Source organism: Coccinella septempunctata, chromosome 4, assembly GCF_907165205.1.
Source record: "Coccinella septempunctata chromosome 4, icCocSept1.1, whole genome shotgun sequence".
Lineage (NCBI taxonomy): Eukaryota > Metazoa > Arthropoda > Insecta > Coleoptera > Coccinellidae > Coccinella > Coccinella septempunctata.
The window spans coordinates 29,913,183-29,938,665 of record NC_058192.1 but is presented as its reverse complement, the minus strand read 5'-3'; the positions used below and the strand labels follow the sequence as shown (position 1 = coordinate 29,938,665).

Below are 25,483 nucleotides of genomic sequence, written 5' to 3'. Positions count from 1 at the left end.
ATGCAAATAACTGGATTTGGTATGACTTCAATCAGTTTGTATAAACTTCAATTATGTTTGTCACATATTTTCCGAAGAGATTCGACATTATGATAAAATACGTAATAACAGAAACTTTTACGTAGAACGGGCAACATAGCGTTGATTTAAAACCCAAAAATGTTTTGACAAGCTTCATAACCCCACATTTTCGTACTATACAGAGTGAAATGTGTCAAATTTCCATGGCCAACCGACTGCTAAAATAAAGTTGAATGAAGTATACCTTTCTCGAAAGTAATATACTTCATTCACTTATATTTTAGCAGTCGGTTGGCCATGGAAATTTGACACATTTCACTCTGTATAGTACGAAAATGTGGGGTTATGAAGCTTGTCAAAACATTTTTGGGTTTTAAATCAACGCTATGTTGCCCGTTCTACGTAAAAGTTTCTGTTATTACGTATTTTATCATAATGTCGAATCTCTTCGGAAAATATGTGACAAACATAATTGAAGTTTATACAAACTGATTGAAGTCATACCAAATCCAGTTATTTGCATGGAAAATATAAGAGATCAGTATAATATCATAATATGCAGTAGCTTGAGGAGATTTCAAAAATATTAACTAGAGAATGAAATGCATATGATGCAGTGGTTGGGGTATCTCCCGAAGGAATAAACAGATAATTACAAGAATGTTACATTCTTTAACAAAAATCATCTTGCATCAATATAAGTAAAAGGAATTGAAGGAACTTTCAAGTTAAGATGAACTTCACCTTTGAACAAAAATTTCACATGAATAAACAAATAACAGGGCGCGTATTTGTGGCTATTCATCTTAATACATTGATGTAATAATAATAATTATAGGTATTTATTAGTACCTTAAGACATTTACATTGTATAAGACAAGTCAAATGAAAAATAGAAAAATCCATTTTAGGGAACTTATTCTCCGATGACATTTATCGAAAATCCTGTAGTAAACTTGTCGCATTATTTCACTCAAACATAAAATTCTCAAATGCCACCACTTTTTTGGGTCCCCCAATAGAAGGAAATTCTTTGTCATCCTCTTCATTCACAATCTTTCTGATTGTGGAAATATCCAGCTGAAATATATGTCGTTTAGATTCAGATGAAACATTATAAAAATTCTCTTACATTGAATATGTTCGCTACCGTCTCACGTATTGTGGATTTTAGAATATCAGGGTATAACTATTTGAATGAGCGGACCTGAATTCTAAATAGCACTTCCCGAAACCCTGTCTTCTCTCTTTTTCAATCACTTTCGGCATTTTCGTAATGAAAATTTATATTAGTGGTGGCAACGGCGTTATGACATTAACGACATTTCATGAGTGGCAACCTAACTTCGTTCTAGTTACAAAAACTTGAGGAAATTATTTCATGGCCAACCGACTGCTAAAATAAATTTGAATGAAGTATACATTTTCACACATCAATAAGGGCCACGATACAATGAAAAGTTCTTTTCATTGTATCGTGAATAAGGGTTTATAAATAAAGCACATTCGCAAGTCGTAGGAATGCATTAAAATTATTTTCAAATATCAATTGACAACTGTCAATTCCTAAACAGCGCTACCTACAGTGGGAAGAACGAAACTTATCTTTTATTTTCGAAACGGAAAAAACAAAATCTAATCAGTGCATACACCATGTTTTTAGACATCTTATCAATGATATAACACTGTCCGAACTAAACCGCATCGTATTAGTTTTAGAGATAGTTAAGGAAAAGAAAAGCTACTCATAATGCGTTTTTATTGCTATCTGAAAATTCCACCTCTTGAGTGATGAACGGAATCTTAACGATTTGAACAATCGATTTGTTAACAGACATTATAGGGTCATCAGAGATTCACAAGGTCATGGCCTTAATGCGAAAAGTGTTGAATTATGTTCTTGCATTCTTGTAACTTCACCACCGCAAGTTACCGAAATTACAGATGCGGACACAGGATTCGAGTTTGGGAGGCGCACAACCCTCCCCCAATTTCTCACAATCCAAACTTCTGTTCTATTATAAAAAAGCACTTTTTTGCTGAGGCGCAGATATCTTTACGCTTTTTTTATTCTCAAGATATAGTAAAAAAACGGTTACCTGTCAATAACAAGAAAATAAAACAATATTTTCGTATTTAGAAATGTCTTCCAGATTCGAGATTTGGTGGACTAATCAAATCCACTGCTGAAAATTTTCTGGAAAGGGTGATATCATACGAAAATTTATTGCAAGCGAGGGATGAGCTTTTGGTCTTAGGGGAGGCACAACCCCCTGCACCATCCTGGATCCACTAACATCATGAGAGATATTGATAGTGTAATAAAACCACTATAGAAGGCGGCAATCTCAGATTGTGTTATATCTGCTTTCGTTAAGCTGAAGATGAAAGATTTTTCACTTTTTTTCAAAATAGTGCGCGTTAAGATATCTATATATCTTAACATCATACTGATTTCATGATCGGTTTGGAATATATATTTTATCAAAAAACTTGGAAATTAAAACAGTCCTTCATATTTCATGATTTCGAGTTTTATTTGCTAGTGGAAAGACAACAATGATGAAAACAAGTTTTTCCATTTCAAATATTCAACAATTCGAATACTCCTTATCAGTATTGACATCATATAAATCAACTATGTACAATAACATATTTTCTCTACCTGTTGTAATCCAACTTCATCCTGAATTATTTCTAGGTGAATCCTCAGCCACTAACTGATGTTTGTACGATGAGCTGAAAACAATTAAATGTTACTATGACCAACATTTGATGACAAAATTTGTGTTTTGAAAAAACATGTATTAATTACAATTAATAAGAACTAGCATGGCCAGGAGATCCACCTTGGAGGTAGATTCACCTTTACTGGCAGATTCGCCTTTCGTCTGTAGCTCGGGCCTACGGCCCTCGCGATACGCCTTTTGTTCGTAGCTCGATTCCCCTTTTATAAATATCTAGGCCAAAAACGTTTTTTCAAGAGTCCGATCGATTAAAGGCACCTCGTTCTGTGATCGCTGCCAAGATAATTCCGTCAAAACTGACGTTAACCTTTAAATCACACTCTGACATCGATTGTCAAAGTGCACTCACTTAATTTTCTCTGATAATCAATAGAAAATAATTTTTTCTACAAGCGTGCGCGTTCAACCTTTTTCCCGCACGCATTCCAAGTTGCAAAGAGTCACTTTCCCAAAACGTGCGGGAAAAACGCCTGCTATTTCTTTCCCGCACGCATTTGCGTGCGGGAATGGATTAGCAGGGGTTTTTCCCACACGCAAATATTATAGAATAAATTAAATTCTATCATGTTTCTATGCACAGAACGTCAACGATGAGAAACCCATAGTAATGACATGCAGAATTACGTCTGTCATTATATATGAATTAATCAAATGAGATATGATATGTTTCGTGAAATGGATACATTAATATATTTCAAGCGCTTGTAGAAAAAATATTGTTCCTAACTCTTGCGGAAAGCGTCTTGCCCGCACTCAACTGCTTACCCGAACTCTGCTTCGCATCGTTCGGGCAACGGCAGTTTCGTGCGGGCAAGTATCACTTTCCGCACTTGATAGGAAAATAACTATAATTTTGTTGAATGTCACTCGATTTTTAATAGACGTCAAAAATTTTCAAATTTCTTACGCTTTTTTAGGTAATTTCGTTCGGGCTCCGGGAAAAGAACAGGCCTATTTTAATTTCGAGTCCTTCGAGCTTAGTTCTACACCCGTCCTGGCTCTCGAGCTACCGCGGATCTCTCAAGCTAATCAAATCAGTTTGGTACCTTTTCGCGAAAATCGTGAATTTCGCGATTTTCTCACGAAATTTTCGGACACTTTTAGACGGGGTAAAAATACGATCTTGGCATTTTTGGAAAGCTTGATTCTTCCTCTAGATATTTACAGCCAGCATGTCCACGCGTCGCGCCTTCGGCGCTCGCCATTTCAAATTTCCCATACCCTCCCCCGACACTTCAACATGGCAAAAAATTTGATACGATTCAGTGATCATTTTTATCAACGTTATTATATTGATGATGATTTTTAAGATACAAAACGCAAATTTTTTAACACTATGACGAGATCATGAGCCTTTTGATGGCAAAAAAGTAATTTTCTTCGATAACAGAAAGTTTATGGCGGGATAATTAAAACTAACACACCAATATAGGATACAATACCAAATGAAATATGCTATGGAGAATTAAAATATTGAGGACTCTGAGTGCTTTCATTTTAATATTCCAAAGTAAATAAATTCCGCCTTATATTCCACTAGTTCTACCAAAATATCTTCTGTGCTCAGCAAGCGTAGGTATTAATCAGATTCTTGCTGTTTAGACCAGTTTTCATTATCCTTCTCAGTCTTCTAGTGAACTTCTCAGCTAATTCTTTCTTCATTCAATAGTTTTTTCACCATAGCAAGACAGAAGCCATGTGAGCTTATCAATTTACTATGATCATTTCAAACAATTGACAGAATTAACGACTAGGTTACGATTAGGTGGGGCGCAATTCTTGAGATTTGTAATAAAATTACGATACACATTTTTTTCCAACGAAAACAGATATTTTTCAGAGAGCCGAGGGCCACCTCATGTAACTGGAGGCATAAAACGGATGAGAAAGCAGAAGGGTTGGGTGCAATTATTATGATCTGTAATGAAATTATGCCCGAAACGGGATATTTTTCGAGGAGCCCACTCTTAAGCACGCGCTTCTGAGATAATCCGCCACAGAGTACTGTGAATCAAATAAAAAGGATTTTCCGAAATGGTTTTTTACTTCACTAGGGAAAATTAATTGATTTTTGGATAGAACTATCAGGGCGTAAAGACAACAACGACATGAGCAAAAATTACACCACATGCAGTGAGCAGTGCAATACTACAAATCAATTGAGAATTTTTCATCCACGAAAATTGTTATATGCGGGAAGCATCTCTTGCATGAAGAGCCGATTAAGAGGAAAATATGATATATGATGATATTACATGATTCTCCATTGCTATTTCTTCGATATATTCAGAAATGAAAAGGTCAAATCGTTGATCGGCGAGTCAAAGTTTTGTGAAACCTGCTCTGAATCTATTGTTCAGTTGATTAATGAACTGTATATTGTGCCATAAAGAAACCATATCATGAAGGAATAATAAAAAAGCATAAAGAAACTGCAAATACTCATTCTAGGCTAACATATAGGTCTTGTGAGGTTTTTTCAATTGTGGTTCTGAAAATTCTGTAACTAATATAATGGTATATTGATAAAATTGGTTCAGATTAATTTCTGATATAAATTGTACAAACCCACTAATCTTATCAATTCAAAACAATGAATAGTACAGAAATAAACTACTCCACATGAGTTAGGGATATCGACTTAAATTGCAAAAAATAAAGTTAAAATAAGATTTTTGTGATGAAAATTCATATTATTTCAAGTTCGAGTAAAATAACGAAATTTCATTCCCAGAGAATTCAAGCATTTTAAGACTATCAATACAATGTATGGCCTCCACAGGCATCAATAACAGCTTGATATCTTCTTTGTATACTACACACGAGGTTGTTGAACATTTCTTGAGGAATTTGGTTCCATAAACGGGGCAGAAGCTCTCTCAGATCATTTAAGGATTCTGGGGTAGGTTGATGATTACCTAATCTTTTTTGGAGCATATCCCATGCATGTTCTATGCGATTCAAATCTAGTGAGTGCGGAGGTATTGGTAAATGTGGAATACCAAGCTCCTCGCGAGCATTCTCAACTATGGCTGCACGGTGCGGTCTAGCGTTATCGTCTAGAAATTGAAAAGTTTCACCAATAGCACCGTGAAAATTTGGCACAACATTGTCAATGACATGCTCCCTATAGTGTAAGGCGGTCATATTCTCAGGACAAATGTGTAGATCTGTGCGCCCGTTGAAACATACCATAACGCTACCCCCTCAGAATGGATGGACTTCTTGGACACAGCGACGATTACGGGGTATGCGTGGGATTATCCATACCCATATTCTTCGAGCATCTGAAAATAGTCCATATCTGGATTCATCAGTGAAAAGGACACTACGCCATTGATCGTTCCAATTGATATGTTGCCTTGCCCATTACAGTCTTTGACGCTTATGGTCACGTGTTAACGGAACTCCTCTTAATGCACGTCTAGAACCTAGATTCACCTCTCTCAAACGTCGTCTTGATGGTTTCGATGGAAACTTGGACCCCATCTGCATTGAAGAGTATTCCGTAGCATTCTACAGATGTAGATGTAGAGTTTCTTCTCGCCGAAACGGTGATGAAACAATCTTGAGCAGGTAGGTGTTGTTTTTCGTCGCCCACCAAGCCTTGGTCTTTCCAACACGGAACCTGTCTCCCTGAACCTATTCCAAAGTCCAGATATCCCTAACTCTTGTGGAGCAGTTTAATACCTATGACTTATAACAGATCACCGTGAAGTTTTGTGTCCTATCCTATCTATGTCCTATGTCTATTCGTCGTCCATAATCATCAATTTCAAATAAAAAATATAGTAAATCCTATATATGCATACATATCCTAGAGATATTAGTGCGTTTCCTAACTCTATAATCTTTGTTGAATGTTCGATCGAGTCGCTCTTCACTTGATAGAAATTTATTTTAAATCGATAAGATATATTAAAACTACAACTTCCACTGAATACTATTAAGGTTCTGCAACAGTTGTTTCGTTAACAACAGGGACGGATCTGATATTTTTATGAGCGAGACGATTTAGAAATAACATCAATAATTCTTGATAAATCCTTTTATATAAAGATACTTATTGCACGAAGAGCAGAAGAACAACATAGTCGAAAAATAAAAAAAAAAACATATAACTGGTAGTCTATAATAATACCAGCCTGAATAAAAAACATCATAATATCTGTAATGAACGCTAACAGCAGATAAATCAGTTCTGTAAAATAGAGAGTGAAAACAATACATAATAATCAGAGTCTCTTATCTTCTACGATCCTTGTAAAATCTATTGATCACCTTCCCAATTTCAATGTCCCTATGGATATGCAAAAGGGCCAATCCAAATAAACCTAGGGTGACCAACAGGCTGACCGCGAAAGGTTGAATATTGGACCGTCAAATATTGTTGAGTTTTTTATTTTCATTTTGAACTTAGTGGCAATATTGCCGTTGAAAGTTTACACTCCAGGAAAAGATTTATTCAAAACATTTGATGAATTCATCACAGAATCCAACTTGAGTTATGATAAAATGGTATCGATTTCAATCGACATCGACAACGGTGCCCCAGCGATGATTGGCAAAGAAAAAGGATTGGTAAAGCGAATCCGGGATAAGAACGCAGGTCTCACATCTTATCAGTGCATAATTCACCAAACAGCCATTTGTGGAAAACTTTGTGCTTCACTGAAAGAAGTGATGGACAGCTTAATCAAATGGGGGCTACCGTTTTTTTGCTCACCAGTTGGCGCCTTTGTAGAGTGAGGTCCTGAACATAGACTAACTAATGCAAGATTTGTTTATCTACGATGACGGGGACTTGTCATTTCACAGATCATAATATTGGAGAAATTGAATATATGAATATTTGGTTACTAATCAATATCTTGTTCGTCATGTGTGTAAGTCCCTTTCTGACAATGATTTGACTTCACTTCTTTTATAGCATTAAACACGTAATATCAATAAAAGTATTATAGATATATGAAGACCACAAACTTAATATTAATCATATAGTTGAGTCTATGATTTGGACCTCACGCTACACTAGCACATCTAGCGGCGAATTCACACGCGGTAGCCCTCATTGATAAATTTTATGCTATCTCGTTCTGCTCTTCAGCACCGTCAGTTCAAGTAGTATGTCGACGCATACTGACTTACTGCAACACAACAATAATGTTCGTAGGCTGAGTACAGGTCAGGTTATTGAAAGGTTTTGGTGGATAAAAGAACAAGTGATCTCCTTTTTACAAGAATTGAATACACAGGAAGCAAGAAAGCTCCTGAACATTATAACAAACGAGCGCAATATGCTCTAAAAGACATTCGCAAATATTTGAATGCGCAAAACACAGAGTTACAAGGAAATGGGAAATTATTATGTGATCTCATACAAAGTGTTTCTCTTTGTTGTCGCAAGCTGGATATCTTTGAAGAAGATATTCCCAACAATTCTTGAATACAAAAAACAAGAACTCTGAAGGGGACATTGCAGTGTTCTTGAGGTTTCTGTCTGATCTCAAAAATGAATTTGCAACGGGATTCCAGGACTTTGTAGAGGTAGGGAAACTGTCTCAATTCCTCAAATCACCTATATTGGAATTGATTTTTCCATCGGAGAAGAAGCTATTTTGCTCTGACGAGGTCAAATGACACCGGAACCATGGTCAGCATCTGCTTTATTTCGGTGGAACTTACTCCATTTGGGGGCCCTGACGATGGCAAATTGTCTAGTTCAATTCAGATCGTAACACTTGATGATATTTATATCGGCGGGTGGTATGCATCTGAATTAATTGCCTTAAGCTACATTCACAATCAATTCGCGGGTCGAAGTGCAATTCCGTGCCAGTCTTGAATTTCATTATGAATGGTAACAGAGAACGCTATCTTCCAAGCTTCCATGCCAAGTGCACTTCGGCCCGCGAATTAATTGTGAATGCAGCGTGATCTTTCGATTATTCAATATTATATTTTGGCGAACCAGCCAGGGTATACGAAGTTCGGGAATTATCTGACTTGTCAACACTTCCACAAGATCCTTTGTTGCCTTCATCATTTAACTCCTTCAATATTGCAAAACGTAGAGCTTATCACGAATTATAATAAGATAACTAGGACAGTGGCGGCTCGAGCATATTTATCGCCAAAATTTTTGTTTCTCTTTCAATAATCTCTGAAGATAATCCAGAAAATAAAAAATGATTGAGAAATAACTATTTTAGCCCTGCATACCACTTGAAAAATAAACATGATTTCGGAACAAATATGAAAATAAGAACCGAAAATATGTATATATATATATATCAAATAAAAATACTCTAAAAATGCTTATCCATAAAATAAAATTGGAAAAACAAACAAAAGTGCATTCTAACGAAATTGAGAATTGCGAGAAATTAACATCAACTCGAGCGCAAACGATAGAATCGAGATATCCCGAACGATCATTCTTCGAGTCACCGAAGAGAGGCATTCTAGGGCATGGACCTATAATACCAAGTTAGTATTATACATCTATGTTCTAGGGTCGGCAGGGTCGGTGCCAGCCGGACCTACATGTCCTACACCGTGCGAAGTATTGAGCCAACAATATCAACTTTCATCATAGTTTTGGTCTTTATTCTTTGAAAAGTTCTTAAAAAATTGTCGGAATTTCATTAGTAGTATATATTCAGCACTCACGTTTATAAAAATTAACAAATACGATAAAAAATCGTTTTAAAAAACAGCGATCTCTTGTAATTTGTTATGTGAAACTGAAATTATCGGATATTGGCGGAGAAAATATTAAATAAGAGGCTTATTTAATTTTAATTGTTATCCGAATGAAATTCCAACAAAAATTATTCAAGTTTGAAGCAATTTGACTCATTGATATTAGCGCTCCTTCGATATGTTTACAATGCAGATCCTGCATGCCGTACTAGAATGAACAGAACGAACGGTCGGTCACTCGGTCGCTAGAGAAGGCGTCTGCGGCGCTGTCTTCATAGCTCGATTGGAGATGAGCGTATTTTGTCTACGGACCGAGTAGGATTTAAATTGAAACAGCGTATTTCAAAGAGTTCCATATTCCATTGATATCAGATATCATATACCTAATCTAATATATAAAATTCTCGTGTCATAGTTTTCGTTACCGTACTCCTCCGAAACGGCTTGACCGATTTTGATGAAATTTTTTGTGCTTATCCGGTATCTATGAGAATCGGCCAACATCTATTTTTCATCCCCCTAAATGTTAGGGGTAGTCAACCCCTAAATTTTTTTTTTATTTTTTAGACAAAATTTTTAATTTCTATTTTTTTATGATACAACATGGAAATTATTTATATGGCAAAACAACGTTTTCCGGGTCAGCTAGTATTTTCATAAAATTTATTGAGAGCTATGTAATGTTTGGAGAATTTCTAATACATTATTATTTTACACAAGTGAGAATTCACATTTTTGCTGCTCGCGAAATTTTGGGTCGGCACTGCCGACCCTGCCGTCCCTGACGGGCCGCCACTGAACTAGGAAGACCCTGATGTGACACTTTTTAGTAACCGTAGCGATCACCGATAATGAATTCGAAAGTTCTTCAATTTCATATCATTTCATAATTTTGGAAATTCCAGAGTCCTACTCTACTTTCGCCTTTTACCTTACTCTTCACTTCCTCTCCTATCTATAAGTATGTTAGATTGTTGAAGGAATATTATTTTTTCTAATAACGCGACGATGCTACAGTATTAGCGAAACAAATGTAAAAATATTCAAGTATTTTGTGGAAGTTATAGTTTTATGATTAATATTATTTCGTAAGGCAAAATCAACTACTAGCACCAGAGGAAGTTTAATATATTATCAAAATATATTACCGACTTATTCGTCTAGAACTAGTACATAGTTTTATTTCAACATAACAAAATTATGTGACTTACGAGTGGCAGACCTCTTGCTGATCAAATATTGTTCAGTTAAAACTCACCAGTTTTAGGTAACCTTAAGCTTTCATTATCCTGGACGGTGACCTCGTGCTGTAATTGCTTATAAGAGTATATAATATGCAATAACTTATCTTCTCCAACAGCTGGGTCAAAAAAACCTGGTAGCTGACTCTAAAAATAAATTGATATGAGGTTATGCTAATTCATTCGCAAACTATGTAACTGGATTTCTAGGAAGATATTTCTGTACCTTTGTATTCTCATGCAATACAATTTTGCTATCTTTCACTAAACATTGTACTGGTATGGTGACGTCAAGTATCTGAGTGTTCATTTCATTTGTTCTAGCATTTCTATCTGTAAAAATGAAAGTACATATTATCTCTATATTAATAAAAGAGGATCTATGGTTTACTTCAAAATGCTTTATTGTTCAAACGATCGCACCAAATTGGACAATTCTTTTTTTGTTGTGTTTATTATTGTTAGGGCAAGGTTTATATAACAAAATATTTCCAAAAAAAATTGTACAGAACAGAAAAAAAGGCATTCCTTTTTCTTACGACCAATCGAGCAATCACGATGAGTTAGTAATTATTATCTACCCTAGAAATAATTTAAATGGCAAAACTAGGTTTGCCGGGTCAGCTAGTAAATAATAATAAGAGGCATTCAGCCACGACTGCTGTCCGCAGTGCCGTTCCCCAATCTCTCGCATATCCTATATTAGGGTGATCTTTCTGCTCACATTTCTCTACCCCTCACCTTAACGGAGAAAGGGGAGCACAAACCCATGAAAATGGTGAGAAGCTTCGGAATGAAGTCGTTACATGGGGGTCGTCAGGGCATGTCTGGAGCCGGCGCTAGACAAAAACATGCGGGACTTCGGTGAGCCTGAAAACAATGACGGCAGGAAAGAGCTCTGACGACAAATTGATTTTGACTTGAGAAGATATATTGCCGAGTATGAAGAAACAATTTCTCTTCCTCGAATAGCAATTCTCCGACTCTAACATCCAAGGAACTATCAGTCGTGATTGACATCTTGAATAAGGATGTTTTAACCTTTACAGTACGAAAATTCATTGGAATATCTAAATCTAGTTTTTTACTATGCAGCACTAACAACAGCAGAAACCTTAGGGGTAAAAATTGACCGAAGAGACACTGATCATCCAATTATATATAAATTACATATGCCACGCCCAACTGAAGAAATCCTGAATAGGAAAAGGACACGCACAGAACAAGAGATGAATAATACTACAGCTCACCACTGTCTCGACACAGCAAAGCAGAAACAAACCCTGTATGCGTAACGTCTGAGGAGATATAAGAGCAATTTTAGCCGGAAAAGGGACAATAATTCAATTGAAAAGTAGGAAGAAACTTTCTACCTACTACTCACATCGCCTGATGGAGAAAATTAAAAGTTAATACCACAGACAACTCTCCAAAATACTCACGAATGATATAAATTTACATATGTCAAAAAAAAAAAGCTCACGATGAATGTGCATGAACGAAATGTCTGAATTGCTCAATATTTAATATTGTATAGCTTGAACTTCTCCAGACAGTGTGAACTGTCTTCATCAAATTTCAACCATTCATTACTTTCGGTACCAAAATAGAATAAGACCTTGTATATATGGCCACTAGGGCGTTAAAAAAAAACAAAAAAATTATTCTTTCTCGGAACCACGTTCAAAAGTTTCGTTTGAATGCCGAAATATGCCTTTGAAAATATGAGCCCTTAATATTAATATCGATTGAAATTTATTCTGGGAGGATTCTTCATTTCTTCATAAACTTAATATTAATATTTAGGTTGTCCGCAACGCACTTCTCGATTTTCCATTAGAATGACATTTTCATAACTTTTATTAACTATCAATTGCATTGCAATATCCTTTCTATATTTTGTAGACAATTTAACGCTCTACAAAAAAGGTCTGATGTCATTTTTCGATAAATGAACTCGAAAGTTATTCAAGGTCGAAGTTTAATTTACCCTCAATTAAGCCGTTTTTCTTAATGATTTTCCAAAATATTATGTTTTTTTGAAAAAAAGAGACCAAAACATTCGACAAAATATGAATTAGACTGTTAACCATTAATTGAAACGAATTTTATCAATGACAGTCCAAATTGGAAAATTCTTGTTTTTGAGAATATTAGCATCAATTGTTCAATTGGAATCATTTTTTTTTAACTCTGAGAATTTGGAAATAAACTTTGAGTTTGTTTTAAAACCTGTAATCTTATGAATTTGGGAGTATTATAAAGAAAACGGCTAAATTTGGGGTAAATTGAACTTTGCTCTTAAATAACTTTCGAGTTCATTTATCGCAAATGACATCTGCCTTTTTGTTTAGCCATAAATTCCCTAAAAAATATAGAGAGGATATTGCAATGAAATTTATCGTTCATTAGTTATAAAAATCAGAAGAAATTATTTTTCCTTGTGTTATTCTTATGGGAAATCGGAAAGTGCGATGCAGACAACCTAAACATTGATTTGAATGATTTTTTCAGAATTTGTAACGCTTTTTAGCATTTGTTGGATTATGTAGGTATACCTATTTCCAGTGCCGTACTCAGAAAAATCAATTTTGTCTGCTGATGTGAAAATGACCATTTTTTTTACATTAATTCGAAAGGCATAAACACAGGAATAGAATTCAATCGTTCAAATTTTTGAAAGTGTTATAATGATCAAAAAAATCATCTATGGGAACGCATGATCCTATTGCTTGGCCAGCAAGATCACCAGACCTCAGTCCGTTGGATTTTTTCCTATGGGGATATGCTAAAAATAAAATTCTCAAGATATCAGTCTTATATAGGGCTGATTTGGAGCAGAGAGTCAAAAACGCCATTAGGAGCATTTCCCGCCTTATCTTTTCATTTTATTTTATTTTAAAATTGATTATTCTTCTACAATGTGTTCGACAGTTTGGTTTTCACCGCACTCGAAGGAGGGGCTTGGACTCTTGCCCCATTTTTGTAAAGTGTAAGCGCATCTACCATGCTGCATGCTGAAGCACACTAGAATGTTCCGCACAATTTTTGTATTATATTATTTCTTGTTTTCAGTTTCTCTACTGTTTGTAATAAGCGCTCCTTAAACACACCTAGGTACTTTGGGTTTTTGTATGTATTAAAGTTGAACAAGTTTTATGCTCCTTTAATTTTTGTAAATTTAATATAAAATTAATATTTTTGAATTTGTGCATCTATGTGCATTTTTCCTTTTGGCAATATTACCGATGTTTGTTTTTTTCTTAGGGTAATTGGAAATTATAAATTATTAAATGGGTTTTTTTTTATTGTTATTTTCGCGCATCTTATGAGATAAAGGTGCGACAATGTCTTGAGATGGAATTGTGGACATATGTACCAGTATCGCCGCTGACTTAGCCAAGAAAGTGTGTTCGATTTATTCCGCTGTTCTCTTAAAGTTAAACTGATCTGAATTTCTCGCTAATGAAACAAATTCAAGTGTGGAGCAATTGGATTTCGCTACTCAACGCTGGCCAGCTCAACTCTTCACAGCACTCCATAGAGGTAAGTCGCATCTTTATTGCCGCTTTGTTTCACATTTTTTCCACCCAAGCAATTTCCAGTTGCCCTACAATTTATTCAAAAACATTACAGTTCGCTAACTCTTCTCGAGCAATCGAGTGGTCCTTCAGAATTCGCATTTTATTTTTGAGTTCGAAATCAGACCACTGAATATTTTTATACATTGGTCCCGATTCGAGCCGGATTAGCCAAAAGGCAAAATTAATACTTTTACCATCAGAAAAGTAGAATTTAATCTCGAATTTAATTTCAATTCCTTAATACAAAATTCAATTAGATTAAGGACTCATTCTTCAGGAGCCATATTCCACATATGTTCCTTATCAAAACTTGTTCGTTCCGTTCGGCCAAAATTTAAATCAAGCATCACGCATTTCGAGTTACTGTACCTGCGTGTTTCTATTGCTGCGTCAAATACATTTCTGCAACTAACCTGTTTCATGGTTTTGTTTATTACTGATACGTCAGAATTCGCAGATCGTGGATATCGAAACATCCCTTTGTTTGAGGTTTTGATTTCTTGAATGAAATCAAAATGGCTACAGCACTTAAAAAGATAGAAGCGCTTCGCAGTCTTCAGCTTAATCGTATGATCGGTCTTCATCGATTGGCTAAATTGTGTGAAGAGGATGAAACAAAAAGGTCGATATTTCAGGCTAGAATTTTGGATATTTCTGACATAAAAGAAACCTACGTGATGTATCAAAGTCAAATTATCGAGTTGCAGGCGCAAAGCGCAGAAAAATTAGACGAAGAGGTTAAAGCTTTTCAAGCCTTCGAAGATCTTTATTACGAGATTCAAGAAATAAATACGAGACTATTTGAATTTAAGGAGGAACCTCAGCGAAATTTGTCTCACACTTCCCCTTCCGCAGATTCAGATCGCTTCATGGCCTCTATAATGCCTAAGTTACGCTTAGTAGAATTTGATGGAGACATTACGAAATTCTCCACTTTCATAGATATGTATAACAGTTCGGTTCATAACAACCCCGCTATTCCCACGCACGCTAAATTTAATTTACTTCTTTCCTATCTCAAAGGATCGCCCCTAAATGTTGTGAAACATTTACCGATTACTGACTCAAATTATCAAATTGCTTATGATATTCTTCATAAACGTTATAACAATCCCCGCTTAACTGCACAAACTTATTGGCGCAGCATTATCAGTTTTCCGCCGCTAAAAAATGATGATCCAGAATCATTACGTACACTGTTAGATATTTTTTCTGAAAACTTAGAAGCTCTTAAACGACTTGATTACAACATTAAACATTGGTGTTTTCCGCTGGCTAATATTCTTCTAGATAAATTGCCTGATGTTTTATTATCTCGCTTTGAACTCGCTAACCAAACAGCTAATGTAATGCCAACTTATCAAAAAATATATGATTTTCTGGAGACTCAGTGTCATTCACTCTATTCACTTCATTCACGAAACAAACTTGGCAGCTCAAAAGTTAGTTCGCCCAAAACCTTTCATTCTACGAACACAAAAACCTTTCTTAGAGCTCAGTCGCCCCAAACTGGTATACGCGAAACAGAAAAATGTGTCTATTGCAAAGGCTTTCATTCAATCTACACATGTGCCGCTTTCAAAAATAAGACTGCTCATGAACGATATGAGATATCCAAAAATCAAAAACTTTGTCTTAATTGCCTCAGTAATAAACATGATACAAAAAATTGTCAAAGTTCAAACTTTTGTCGTCATTGTCCTGGAAATAAACGCCACCATACATTACTCCACTTTGAACGCCAAAATGCCCACAATAGTGTTCCTACTCAAAATCATCAAGTTACTCAAAGTCAGTCTTCGTCAACTTCCTCTGAATGTGGAGTTTCGAAAATCAATACCTCGAATACTTCTCAATCGCCTGCACAAAGCTTCACTCAATGTGGATTCACGTCAGCTCAATCACAAGTCTTATTATCCACAATACTGGTGAATATTCAGGATGTTCGCGGTAATTATCAATCAGTTAAAGCAGTTTTAGATTGTGGTTCTCAAACTACTTTCTGTAGTCAAAAACTAGCTCAACGTTTAGGTTTTCCAAAACGATCTAATCAAGTCAATATACAGGGTGTAGGTGGAAAAAATTTGTCATCCAATCTGGGATCTATTTTTATCAAAATTCGAAACATTTATCAGCCTGATATTTTTGTTACTACTCAAGCTACAATTCTGCAAAGAGTATGTCCTGATTTACCAGCAGAAAAAATTAATATTGAAAATTGGCATTTCATAAATGACTTACAATTAGCTGATCCAACTTTTTTCAAACCCTCGCAAATACATTTGCTCATCGGCATGGATTTGTTTCCGCAAATCATAAAAGGTGAAAAGATAATCAGTACCGATTCGAGTCATCCTATCGCCATGAACACGATTTTCGGTTATGTGTTAATGGGTCCTATGCCTTTGCAAACTCCTCTAAAGTCATATAACGCCGTGAATTCGTTTTTCTGTCATACTGACAACCAGTTGCTCACAAATTTGATTTCACAATTCTGGGATGTAGATTCAGCGCCGCAAACAATGTTGATGAGTCCAGAAGATGAAATTTGTGAAAAATATTACATTAAGACCGTATCTAGACATGAAAACGGTGTTTACACTGTTTCTTTGCCATTTAGAGATAATTTTCAGAAATCACCCCTCTTTCCTGATATGGAGCAGGTGGCTCTCGGTAGATTCTTGTCATTGGAAAAACGTCTCTTAAAAGATCCTGAAATGTATTCAGAATATTCCAAATTTATGCAAGAATATTTAGATTTAGGTCATATGGAACCTGTCATTGCAGATGAGCATGATCTCGATGATTATTTCATTCCACATTTCGCCGTGGTGAAACAAGAAGCTGTAACCACAAAATTACGTGTAGTTTTCAACGCAAGTGTACCTGATCCCACAACTCATTTGTCTCTCAATGATACTTTATTGCCGGGACGTAAATTACAGAAAGATATTGTCGAAATTTTACTTTTCTTTCGTATTCATCCTGTAGCTCTTACATGTGATATACAAAAAATGTATCGTGGTATTATGGTTGCACCGGAACATCAAAAATATCAAAAAATATTTTGGCGTTTCAATCCGTCCGAAAAAATATCGGTGTATAAGTTGCTCACCGTTACTTATGGTTTAAACTGTTCCCCATTTCTTGCACTACGTACGCTTCAACATTTAGCTGAATCAGAAATTTCTAACTTTCCTCTGGCCGCTGAGGTAATTCTTAACGAAACCTATATCGATGATATCACAACATCATGTGAGTCAACAGACAAAGCAATTGAGTTACAGAAGCAGCTCACTCTTCTTTTGAGCCAAGCTGGTTTTAAGCTTCATAAATGGGGTAGTAATGCACCAGAAGTTTTATCTCATTTAGATCCTTCACTTATTAATCCTCACATTTTAGATCTTGATTCTGATGACGTCACTAAAGTTCTCGGTCTCTGTTGGAATCCTTCAAGTGACGAACTCAGATTTAAAATTGTTACTGTTAAAGAGAATTGTAGCAAAAGAAATCTATTATCGCTCTTAGCTCGTTGCTATGATCCTCACGGTTACCTCACGCCTATAACTTTCACACTGAAGTATTTGATACAACAAATTTGGATATTGGGTCTAGAATGGGACCAAAGTCCTACTCCTGACATTATAAGGCAGTGGGATCTCTACCGTACAGAATTTCAATGTTTAGATAATTTCAAATTATCGCGGCATATCGATTTAACTAATGCGGATTCTATTGATTTGTGTGGTTTCTGCGATGGTAGCGAGAAAGGCTACGCCAGTATTATTTATCTTCGCGTTATAAAGGGTAGTCAATGTTATATATCGTTCGTAATGGCAAAAAGCCGCATAGCTCCTCTTAAAAAAGTTTTAACTATTCCTAGAATTGAACTCCTTGCCGCTGCTTTATTAGCAAAACTTCTGAAATATACTTATGAATGCTTAAAGAAAAAAATCCACATAAATAATATATATGCATTTTCTGACGCTTATATTGTCTTGCATTGGATCAAATCTCATCCAAGTAAGTGGAAAACATTTGTAGCTAATAGAATTGTTCTCATTCAGGAAAATATTAACGCAGAGCACTGGCATTACGTTCCTTCGTTCTTGAACCCAGCTGACGTCGCTAGTCGGGGGTGTTCACCCAGTGAACTTCTTAACCATTCGCTATGGTGGGCCGGACCTCCATTTCTGATGAAGTCATGTGATAAGTGGCCAACGATGTCTAATAAAAATTTAGATGTTTCGGAACATTCAGACAATGAAAAAAGAAAGCAAGTAGCTTTGATCGCTACTGAAATATCCACAAACTTCTTGGATAATTTACTTGAAAATAAATCAGATTTTTATGAAATTCAATATATTTTGGCTTCCGTACTACGCTTTTTAAAAAATTGTAAATTGCCTAAACTGGATCGAAAAGTATCTAATATTGATTCTCAAGATCTTTTTGATGCTTTGAAATGTTTGGCGAAACATGAACAATATAAATACTTTTCAGACATTATTTCTAACATAAGCGCAAATAAGAAATTCCCTAAACCTATTCGGAAATTAAATGTTTTTCTTGATAATGATGGACTTCTGAGGGTTGGAGGTAGAATTCAGTATGCATCTATTTCCTACAATAAGAAGCATCCAATTCTGATGTCTCGTGATAGTTTACTCGCTGTCCGCTATGTTGAATACCTGCATAAAAAGTATCTACACGTAGGAGTCCAGACTCTTCAATATTTGATATCAGACGTATTCTGGATAGTATCAGGTAAAAAACTCATTAAAAATATAGTGTCACGATGTATCAGGTGTTTCAAAGTCAAGCCACGCAGTTATGAGCCTCTTATGGGTACACTTCCTTCTTGTCGTGTTATTCCGCAAAAACCATTCGCGGTTAGTGGAGTGGATTTTAGTGGAGCTATATCCTTAACGTTAAGTAAACATAGAGGAGTAAAATCACAAAAAGGTTATATATGTTTATTTGTTTGCTTAGTCACAAAAGCTATACACCTAGAACTGGTCTCTGATTTAACAGCTGAGGCTTTTCTGGCCGCCCTTCGTAGATTTGTAGCTCGCCGCGGTTACGTAAAGCAACTTTTCTCTGACAACGGTACTAATTTCGTTAAATCCAGTAAGGAACTACTGAAAATCGCAAAAAGAGCCTGTCATCAAGAGGCTATCTCTTGGAGTTTCATTCCACCTTCGGCACCCCACTTTGGCGGTATATGGGAGTCAAGTATAAAATCTGTGAAGCATCATTTGATTCGCACTATTGGCTCACAAATATTAACATACGAAGAATTAAACACAGTTCTATGCCAGATTGAAGCAGTTTTAAACTCGCGCCCTCTAACTCCTCTTTCAGCCGATCCAAGTGATATGCAAGCTCTTACTCCTGGTCACTTTTTGACTCAAGGACCGCTAGTATCGCTACCTGACGAAGATTTTTCAGACAAGCCGTTAAATAGGTTAAACCGTTGGAACCTTGTTCAACGATTGCAGCGCGATTTTTGGCGTCGCTGGACGCAAGAATATCTCCGTACCCTTCAGGTCAGACAAAAGTGGTTGAAATCCGGGATGGAACCCTCCATAGGCACTTTAGTATTAATTCAAGATGATACTTGCCCTCCACTAGAATGGCGCCTAGGACGTATCATTGAAGTGTTTAAAGGTCCTGATGGACAAGTTCGCGTTGTAACAGTGAGAACTATACATGGCGATTTCAAACGCCCGTTAGTGAAACTATATCCTCTTCCACTTGAAAATGATTCTCATTTTGGTGGGCCGGAATGAACAAGTTTTATGCTCCTTTAATTTTTGTAAATTTAATATAAAATTAATATTTTTGAGTTTGTGCATCTATGTGCATTTTTCCTTTTGGCAATATTACCGATGTTTGTTTTTTTCTTAGGGTAATTGGAAATTATAAATTATTAAATGGGTTTTTTTTTATTGTTATTTTCGCGCATCTTATGAGATAAAGGTGCGACAATGTCTTGAGATGGAATTGTGGACATATGTACCAGTATCGCCGCTGACTTAGCCAAGAAAGTGTGTTCGATTTATTCCGCTGTTCTCTTAAAGTTAAACTGATCTGAATTTCTCGCTAATGAAACAAATTCAAGTGTGGAGCAATTGGATTTCGCTACTCAACGCTGGCCAGCTCAACTCTTCACAGCACTCCATAGAGGTAAGTCGCATCTTTATTGCCGCTTTGTTTCCATTTTTTCCAGTTCGTAGAGCGCCCGAATCCAGGACCGATCTCGGATTCTCAGTGGTGGGGGAACGCCAGTTGTGGATTAGTTGGGAATTGCCACTACGAACAAACCTATTATTTTGGATCTTTTAAATACCATGGATAGATTTCCCGTCTGTAGTAGGTCGGTGAATGTCGGTGATGTTCCTAGTGAAAGAATCTATACATTTATCAAGATTCGAAAACAAAAAATTACTCTCACAATAATGGCCTTATACGTTCGAATCACTTTGGAGGTCAACAAAGTACAGCAGAAAACTAATCCTCATGAACAATTTGTACTCGGAGCATCACGTCCCGTTTTCATACCCCTCACCCCTGATTCACCACCCGAATTTCTGGAGCTTCACGCAGTGACAGCTGTGAAACGTGGGACTTGTCATATTTACTCAGGTTTGGTTAGATTAATTTGACAGCAGCGAGAGCGTGAAGCTCCAGTGCGTCAAGCTCCGGGCTTTCGTGCACCCGACTGGAAAGCAGCAAAAAAATAGGAACATGCAGTACCAAAAACACCTTCCAATGTTGTTTATGCATACAGGCTGGGCTTTTTAAAACGAAACAGACGAGATAACGGGCGGAATAAATTTATTTCGAAAAAATCCTCGGACACGTCGACTTTTGTTTCGAGGGGGACCACTTTTAAGGTCAAATTCACAACTATATCGCTTCAACCCTTAGTGTTAGAACACCAACCCCTAAATTTTGAATAGAAAAGATAGGGTGAGTGATACCTCATTTGAAAGGTCTTTTTATGCTGAATTCAGCGTATAATTTTTTTACAAAAAGAAAGAGTACTGTATAGTGTACAGTACTCCAAGCGCCTAACCGGGCGCATCGGAAGAATGATATATTAATTTAAACAACAATTCCGAAGGAATTGTCATTCCAATAGTGTGAGTTAGTCATGAACTATCATAGGAAATCCCAGAGAATTCGAAAAATTCAAGTGCAACTGTAGACCGGTTTCGGGATCATTTTCCCTCGTCAGTACAGTATAGCACTGAATCTCTCGAGTGGAGGATGGTGGTCTTATGCGATCTTGGGACGTCGCTTTGAGATATTCTCATCACGATACGCCAACTATCACGCAAAGACTGAACCAAACCTCACTTTCTCTGCAGACTCCTACAACAGTTCATGGCTCCCAAGTTCAACTACTTCCCGCAGTCATCGAATGTGCAAACATTCCTCAAGGACCACGGGCGAATTGAGGGGGTTCGCTCACTATGCCGTACTCTGGTACGGAGAATATAATACAAAAAGAAAGAGTACTGTATAGTGTACAGTACTCCGCCTAACCGGGCGCATCGGAAGAATGATATATTAATGGAAACAACAATTCCGAAGGAATTGTCGTTCCAATAGTGTGAGGAGTCTGCAGAGAAAGTGAGGTTTGGTTCAGTCTTTGCGTGATAGGTGGCGTATCGTGATGAGAAATCTCAAAGCGACGTCCCAAGATCGCATAAGACCACCATCCTCCACTCGAGAGATTCAGTGCTATACTGTACTGACGAGGGAAAGTGATCCCAAAACCGGTCTACAGTTGCACTTGAATTTTTCGAATTCTCTGGGATTTCCTATGATAGTTCATGACTAACTCACACTATTAGGCACCTTTACACTAACGCTCTTTCCTGCGCGACTAGAACGCCCCGTGCCAATCGTTTGGGAAAGAATGCTAGTGTAAGGGCAAATCATTCTCCCGATTTTTGGACGTGTAAAAACTCGCGAGCGACTAGCCCGAGTTTTTTTGGATTCGGGGCGTTTGTGTATTCGCGCGGGTTTCTAATTGAAGAAGTATATACGTTCAAAATTCGTACATGTATTAATTGCATTAATTAATGATTATTCATGCAAGTTTTCAATTTATAAGGAACATGGGAAATTCAAGCTTCCGGAGCAGGGATTTTATGGAATCGGCATCCATTCTCAAATAGTTCCTGAAGCCCATAGGAAAATTTTCACGCAACTCATTCAAGAGAGGCATATGTCCATATGTACGATTTTTCATACATTCTTTTACTCAACATCTTCTGTTTCTCTTCTTTGGAATATTCAGATACATTGCCAAGCACAAATCCACTTTCAGTTTGCATTTTTTATTTGATTTGTCCATTTCAAGCTATGGAGTGCCGCTAAAACCGTTGAAAAATTCAACATGCCACGAGTCACACCAACCGCTCGCTTATAATGAGAGATTTCGAATTGGACGCTTCAAAGCACACGCCAGAAAAAGCCGTTGCGACCTCAAGACACAAAATAGTTAACACGCGCCACTCCATATCGCGCGAAAACACGAGTGACTGGTACTCGCGATTCGATCGCGCGCGAAAAAGCGTTAGTGTAAAGGTACCTATGGGAACGACAATTCCTTCGGAATTGTTGTTTCCATTAATATATTATAATTTTGTTGTCATTTAATTCATTCGTTTTTGAGATATTCAATTTTGAATTTCGTACAGTACCAGTCGTTCCGCTAACTATGCTATGTGAAATCATCAATTATTTGACTAATTCATTCTGTGGTTACGATAGTAACCGTTAATTGTCAACATTAGACAACGAAATAATTATTATTGGTTCTTTCTTTCTTCAACAATTAAGGTGAAAATGGTTTATTCTTTGGCAGAAAAAAATGAAATTATTTCTTTATTTTCCATTGTTGATGAGAGAAATTAACATTATTTGTATGTTTGGTATATGACAGTTATGGAGTTTCATCAAATCTACGAAATAAATGAATAAATTCGGTTGATTCAGACAGCTTGCTTGACGACAATACCATAGTTGTTTCAAACTAAAATGTCAATATTTCAAGAATCAATGAATCAAATGAAGAAAAAGCCAATATGCTGAACTCAGGATGAGTAGACCTTCTAAATGAGGTTAAATTTACCCCATCTTCCTCATTGAAAATTTAGGGGTTGTTGTTCTAACACTAAGGGTTGAAGCGATATAGTTGTGAATTTGAAAATCGACGTGTCCGAGCATTTTTTCGAAATAAATTTATTCCGCCCGTTATCTCGTCTGTTTCGTTTGAAAAAGCCCACCCCGTATAAGGAAAAGCAGTGGACCAAGATGGGAACCCCGTGGAATTCAAGTACTGAAAAACTTCTTTGATTTATAACCGTCGACCGACACATACTGACTTCTACCCACAAGATATGAAATCAACCACGACCCCAAACTTCCACTAATTCCGACCTCAGTAAGCCGCGTCGTCATAACAGCATCGCACAGCTTGTCAAAGGCTTTTTTGAAATCTGCATACACAACATCTGTCTGAACATAGGATTCAGGAGTTCAGGATCGCCCTCAAGAAAAAAAACTTTCACATTTTATAATGAAATTGGTAGTGAGGTTTTTCCCCAAAAAATGACGTGCCCAGTCACAGGGGAAAAAAAGGTTATTTCACTATCTTATAAGATCCCTTCATCTCGATTAGTTAGTACTCGTATTAATATGAATATTTTCCAACATGCAATAAAAAAATAAGATCTTGGAAATTTTATAGGCAATATGATTATGCTACAAGTAAAAGCTTCAACTTTCAGTGGAGGGTAAAATCATCGTCTTAGTTCACGCTAGAAAGTAATTAAGGTTGAAGAAGTATCATGACGGTTTTATCACATTCAAGTGCAAGCAATTGGTGAAACGTCCAAGCAATTGGTCAAACATACCTGTAATTAATTTTCCGTAAACAGCCTGCAATATAATAAGTCCGTTTTTATTTTCCTCCTCAGCTTTAATCCTGTTATAAGAAGCCATCATTAATTCTTGAGCAGCTTGTGCTTCCTTCCTTCGTTCCAGTAGGTTATTTAAGTTATTTTGTCTTTGTTTTTCAGCTTTCGAAGCCTTCTGTTCTTTTAGGAATGGTTCCACAACTCCTTTCTTCACTATAGTGTACAGTACAACAGGTACGACAGTAGCATAAAAAATTGGTGATGGAAGAATTTCCTCACATAAATGAATTGGAAAACTGTACACTTGATTAGCTCTTGTTAATCTTATTTTGAGTTTAACACCAGTAGGAACACCAACTACTACAGCAAACGATAGGTTGCTGTGTTTTGAAACTTTTTTTTCTGCGCCATATTCAACCATACCTCCGAAAGTGCCTATTCTGTAATGATATCGCAAAGTACAAGGAAATCATAAGAGTTATTAAAATTTTACTCACTTTACAACAAGTCGGAATTTCATTTCCTGGCTTATCATTTTCCTGGTATAGTTGAAAGTTACATGAGAATGAGGAAGACCCAACTGAATGGCAAAATTAAAGTGGTTAAACTCTGAAAAAATTAAGAGTCCTTCGGAAAAACATCGAAACGATTCGCATTTAAGGCAGCAATTCTACTCAAAATTTTATTATTTACCAATATGCAGGTGTTCATGACAGATCCGATAGAGTTGAAATCTGGTGCATGGCTCCAAAATAACGTTTTGAAGACAAGTGCAAATTTTGAGAGCCAGTTCCTGAGATACAATTTTTTTGAGTTTTTCTTACCGATACGGTCCTCACGAATTATGTCACAGGCCTTCGTATCGGTAGGTACTTTAACAACTTGTTATTGGGTTTCAATTCAAATGGATTGTTAATTTTTTAAATATTGAGGAAAAATATTTCAGACACCTCTAACTCCGAAACCTTATTCTCCTTATTTACGAACTCAATCTGCGAATGCGTCCCCTAAAACTACCCTGAAAATTTTAAGCTTTTAGCTCTTTTCTTTCGAAAGTTACAGTGTTTACGGACCAACGAGTTCAACCCAATCGTTCAGAATCATTTTTGACTCAAAATTACAAACATTTGGGCAAAATGATAACGCTTTCCTAGGAACAAGCGAGCAAAAACGTATACGCATCAGTAGGATGCACCATTTTCAGAAAAAACCCTGTTTTGATTTATTTTCTGTAAAAGATATCATTG

At 36.4% G+C, this 25,483-nt stretch overlaps 1 protein-coding gene across 1 annotated transcript in view; it reads right to left on the bottom strand.

The window, feature by feature from the left end:
- Positions 1-2,533: 2,533 nt before the first annotated feature.
- Positions 2,534-25,483, bottom strand: part of LOC123311228 (dnaJ homolog subfamily C member 11) — a 41,883-nt gene continuing 18,933 nt past the window's right edge. The window contains exons 7-11 of the mRNA XM_044895065.1: positions 24,734-24,845; positions 24,234-24,676; positions 10,941-11,047; positions 10,732-10,861; positions 2,534-2,760 (exon numbers count right to left, since the gene is read on the bottom strand). Coding sequence (XP_044751000.1) covers positions 2,738-2,760; positions 10,732-10,861; positions 10,941-11,047; positions 24,234-24,676; positions 24,734-24,845 — 815 coding nt within the window. The 3' untranslated portion in view covers positions 2,534-2,737. The remainder of the gene's footprint in view (positions 2,761-10,731; positions 10,862-10,940; positions 11,048-24,233; positions 24,677-24,733; positions 24,846-25,483) is intronic.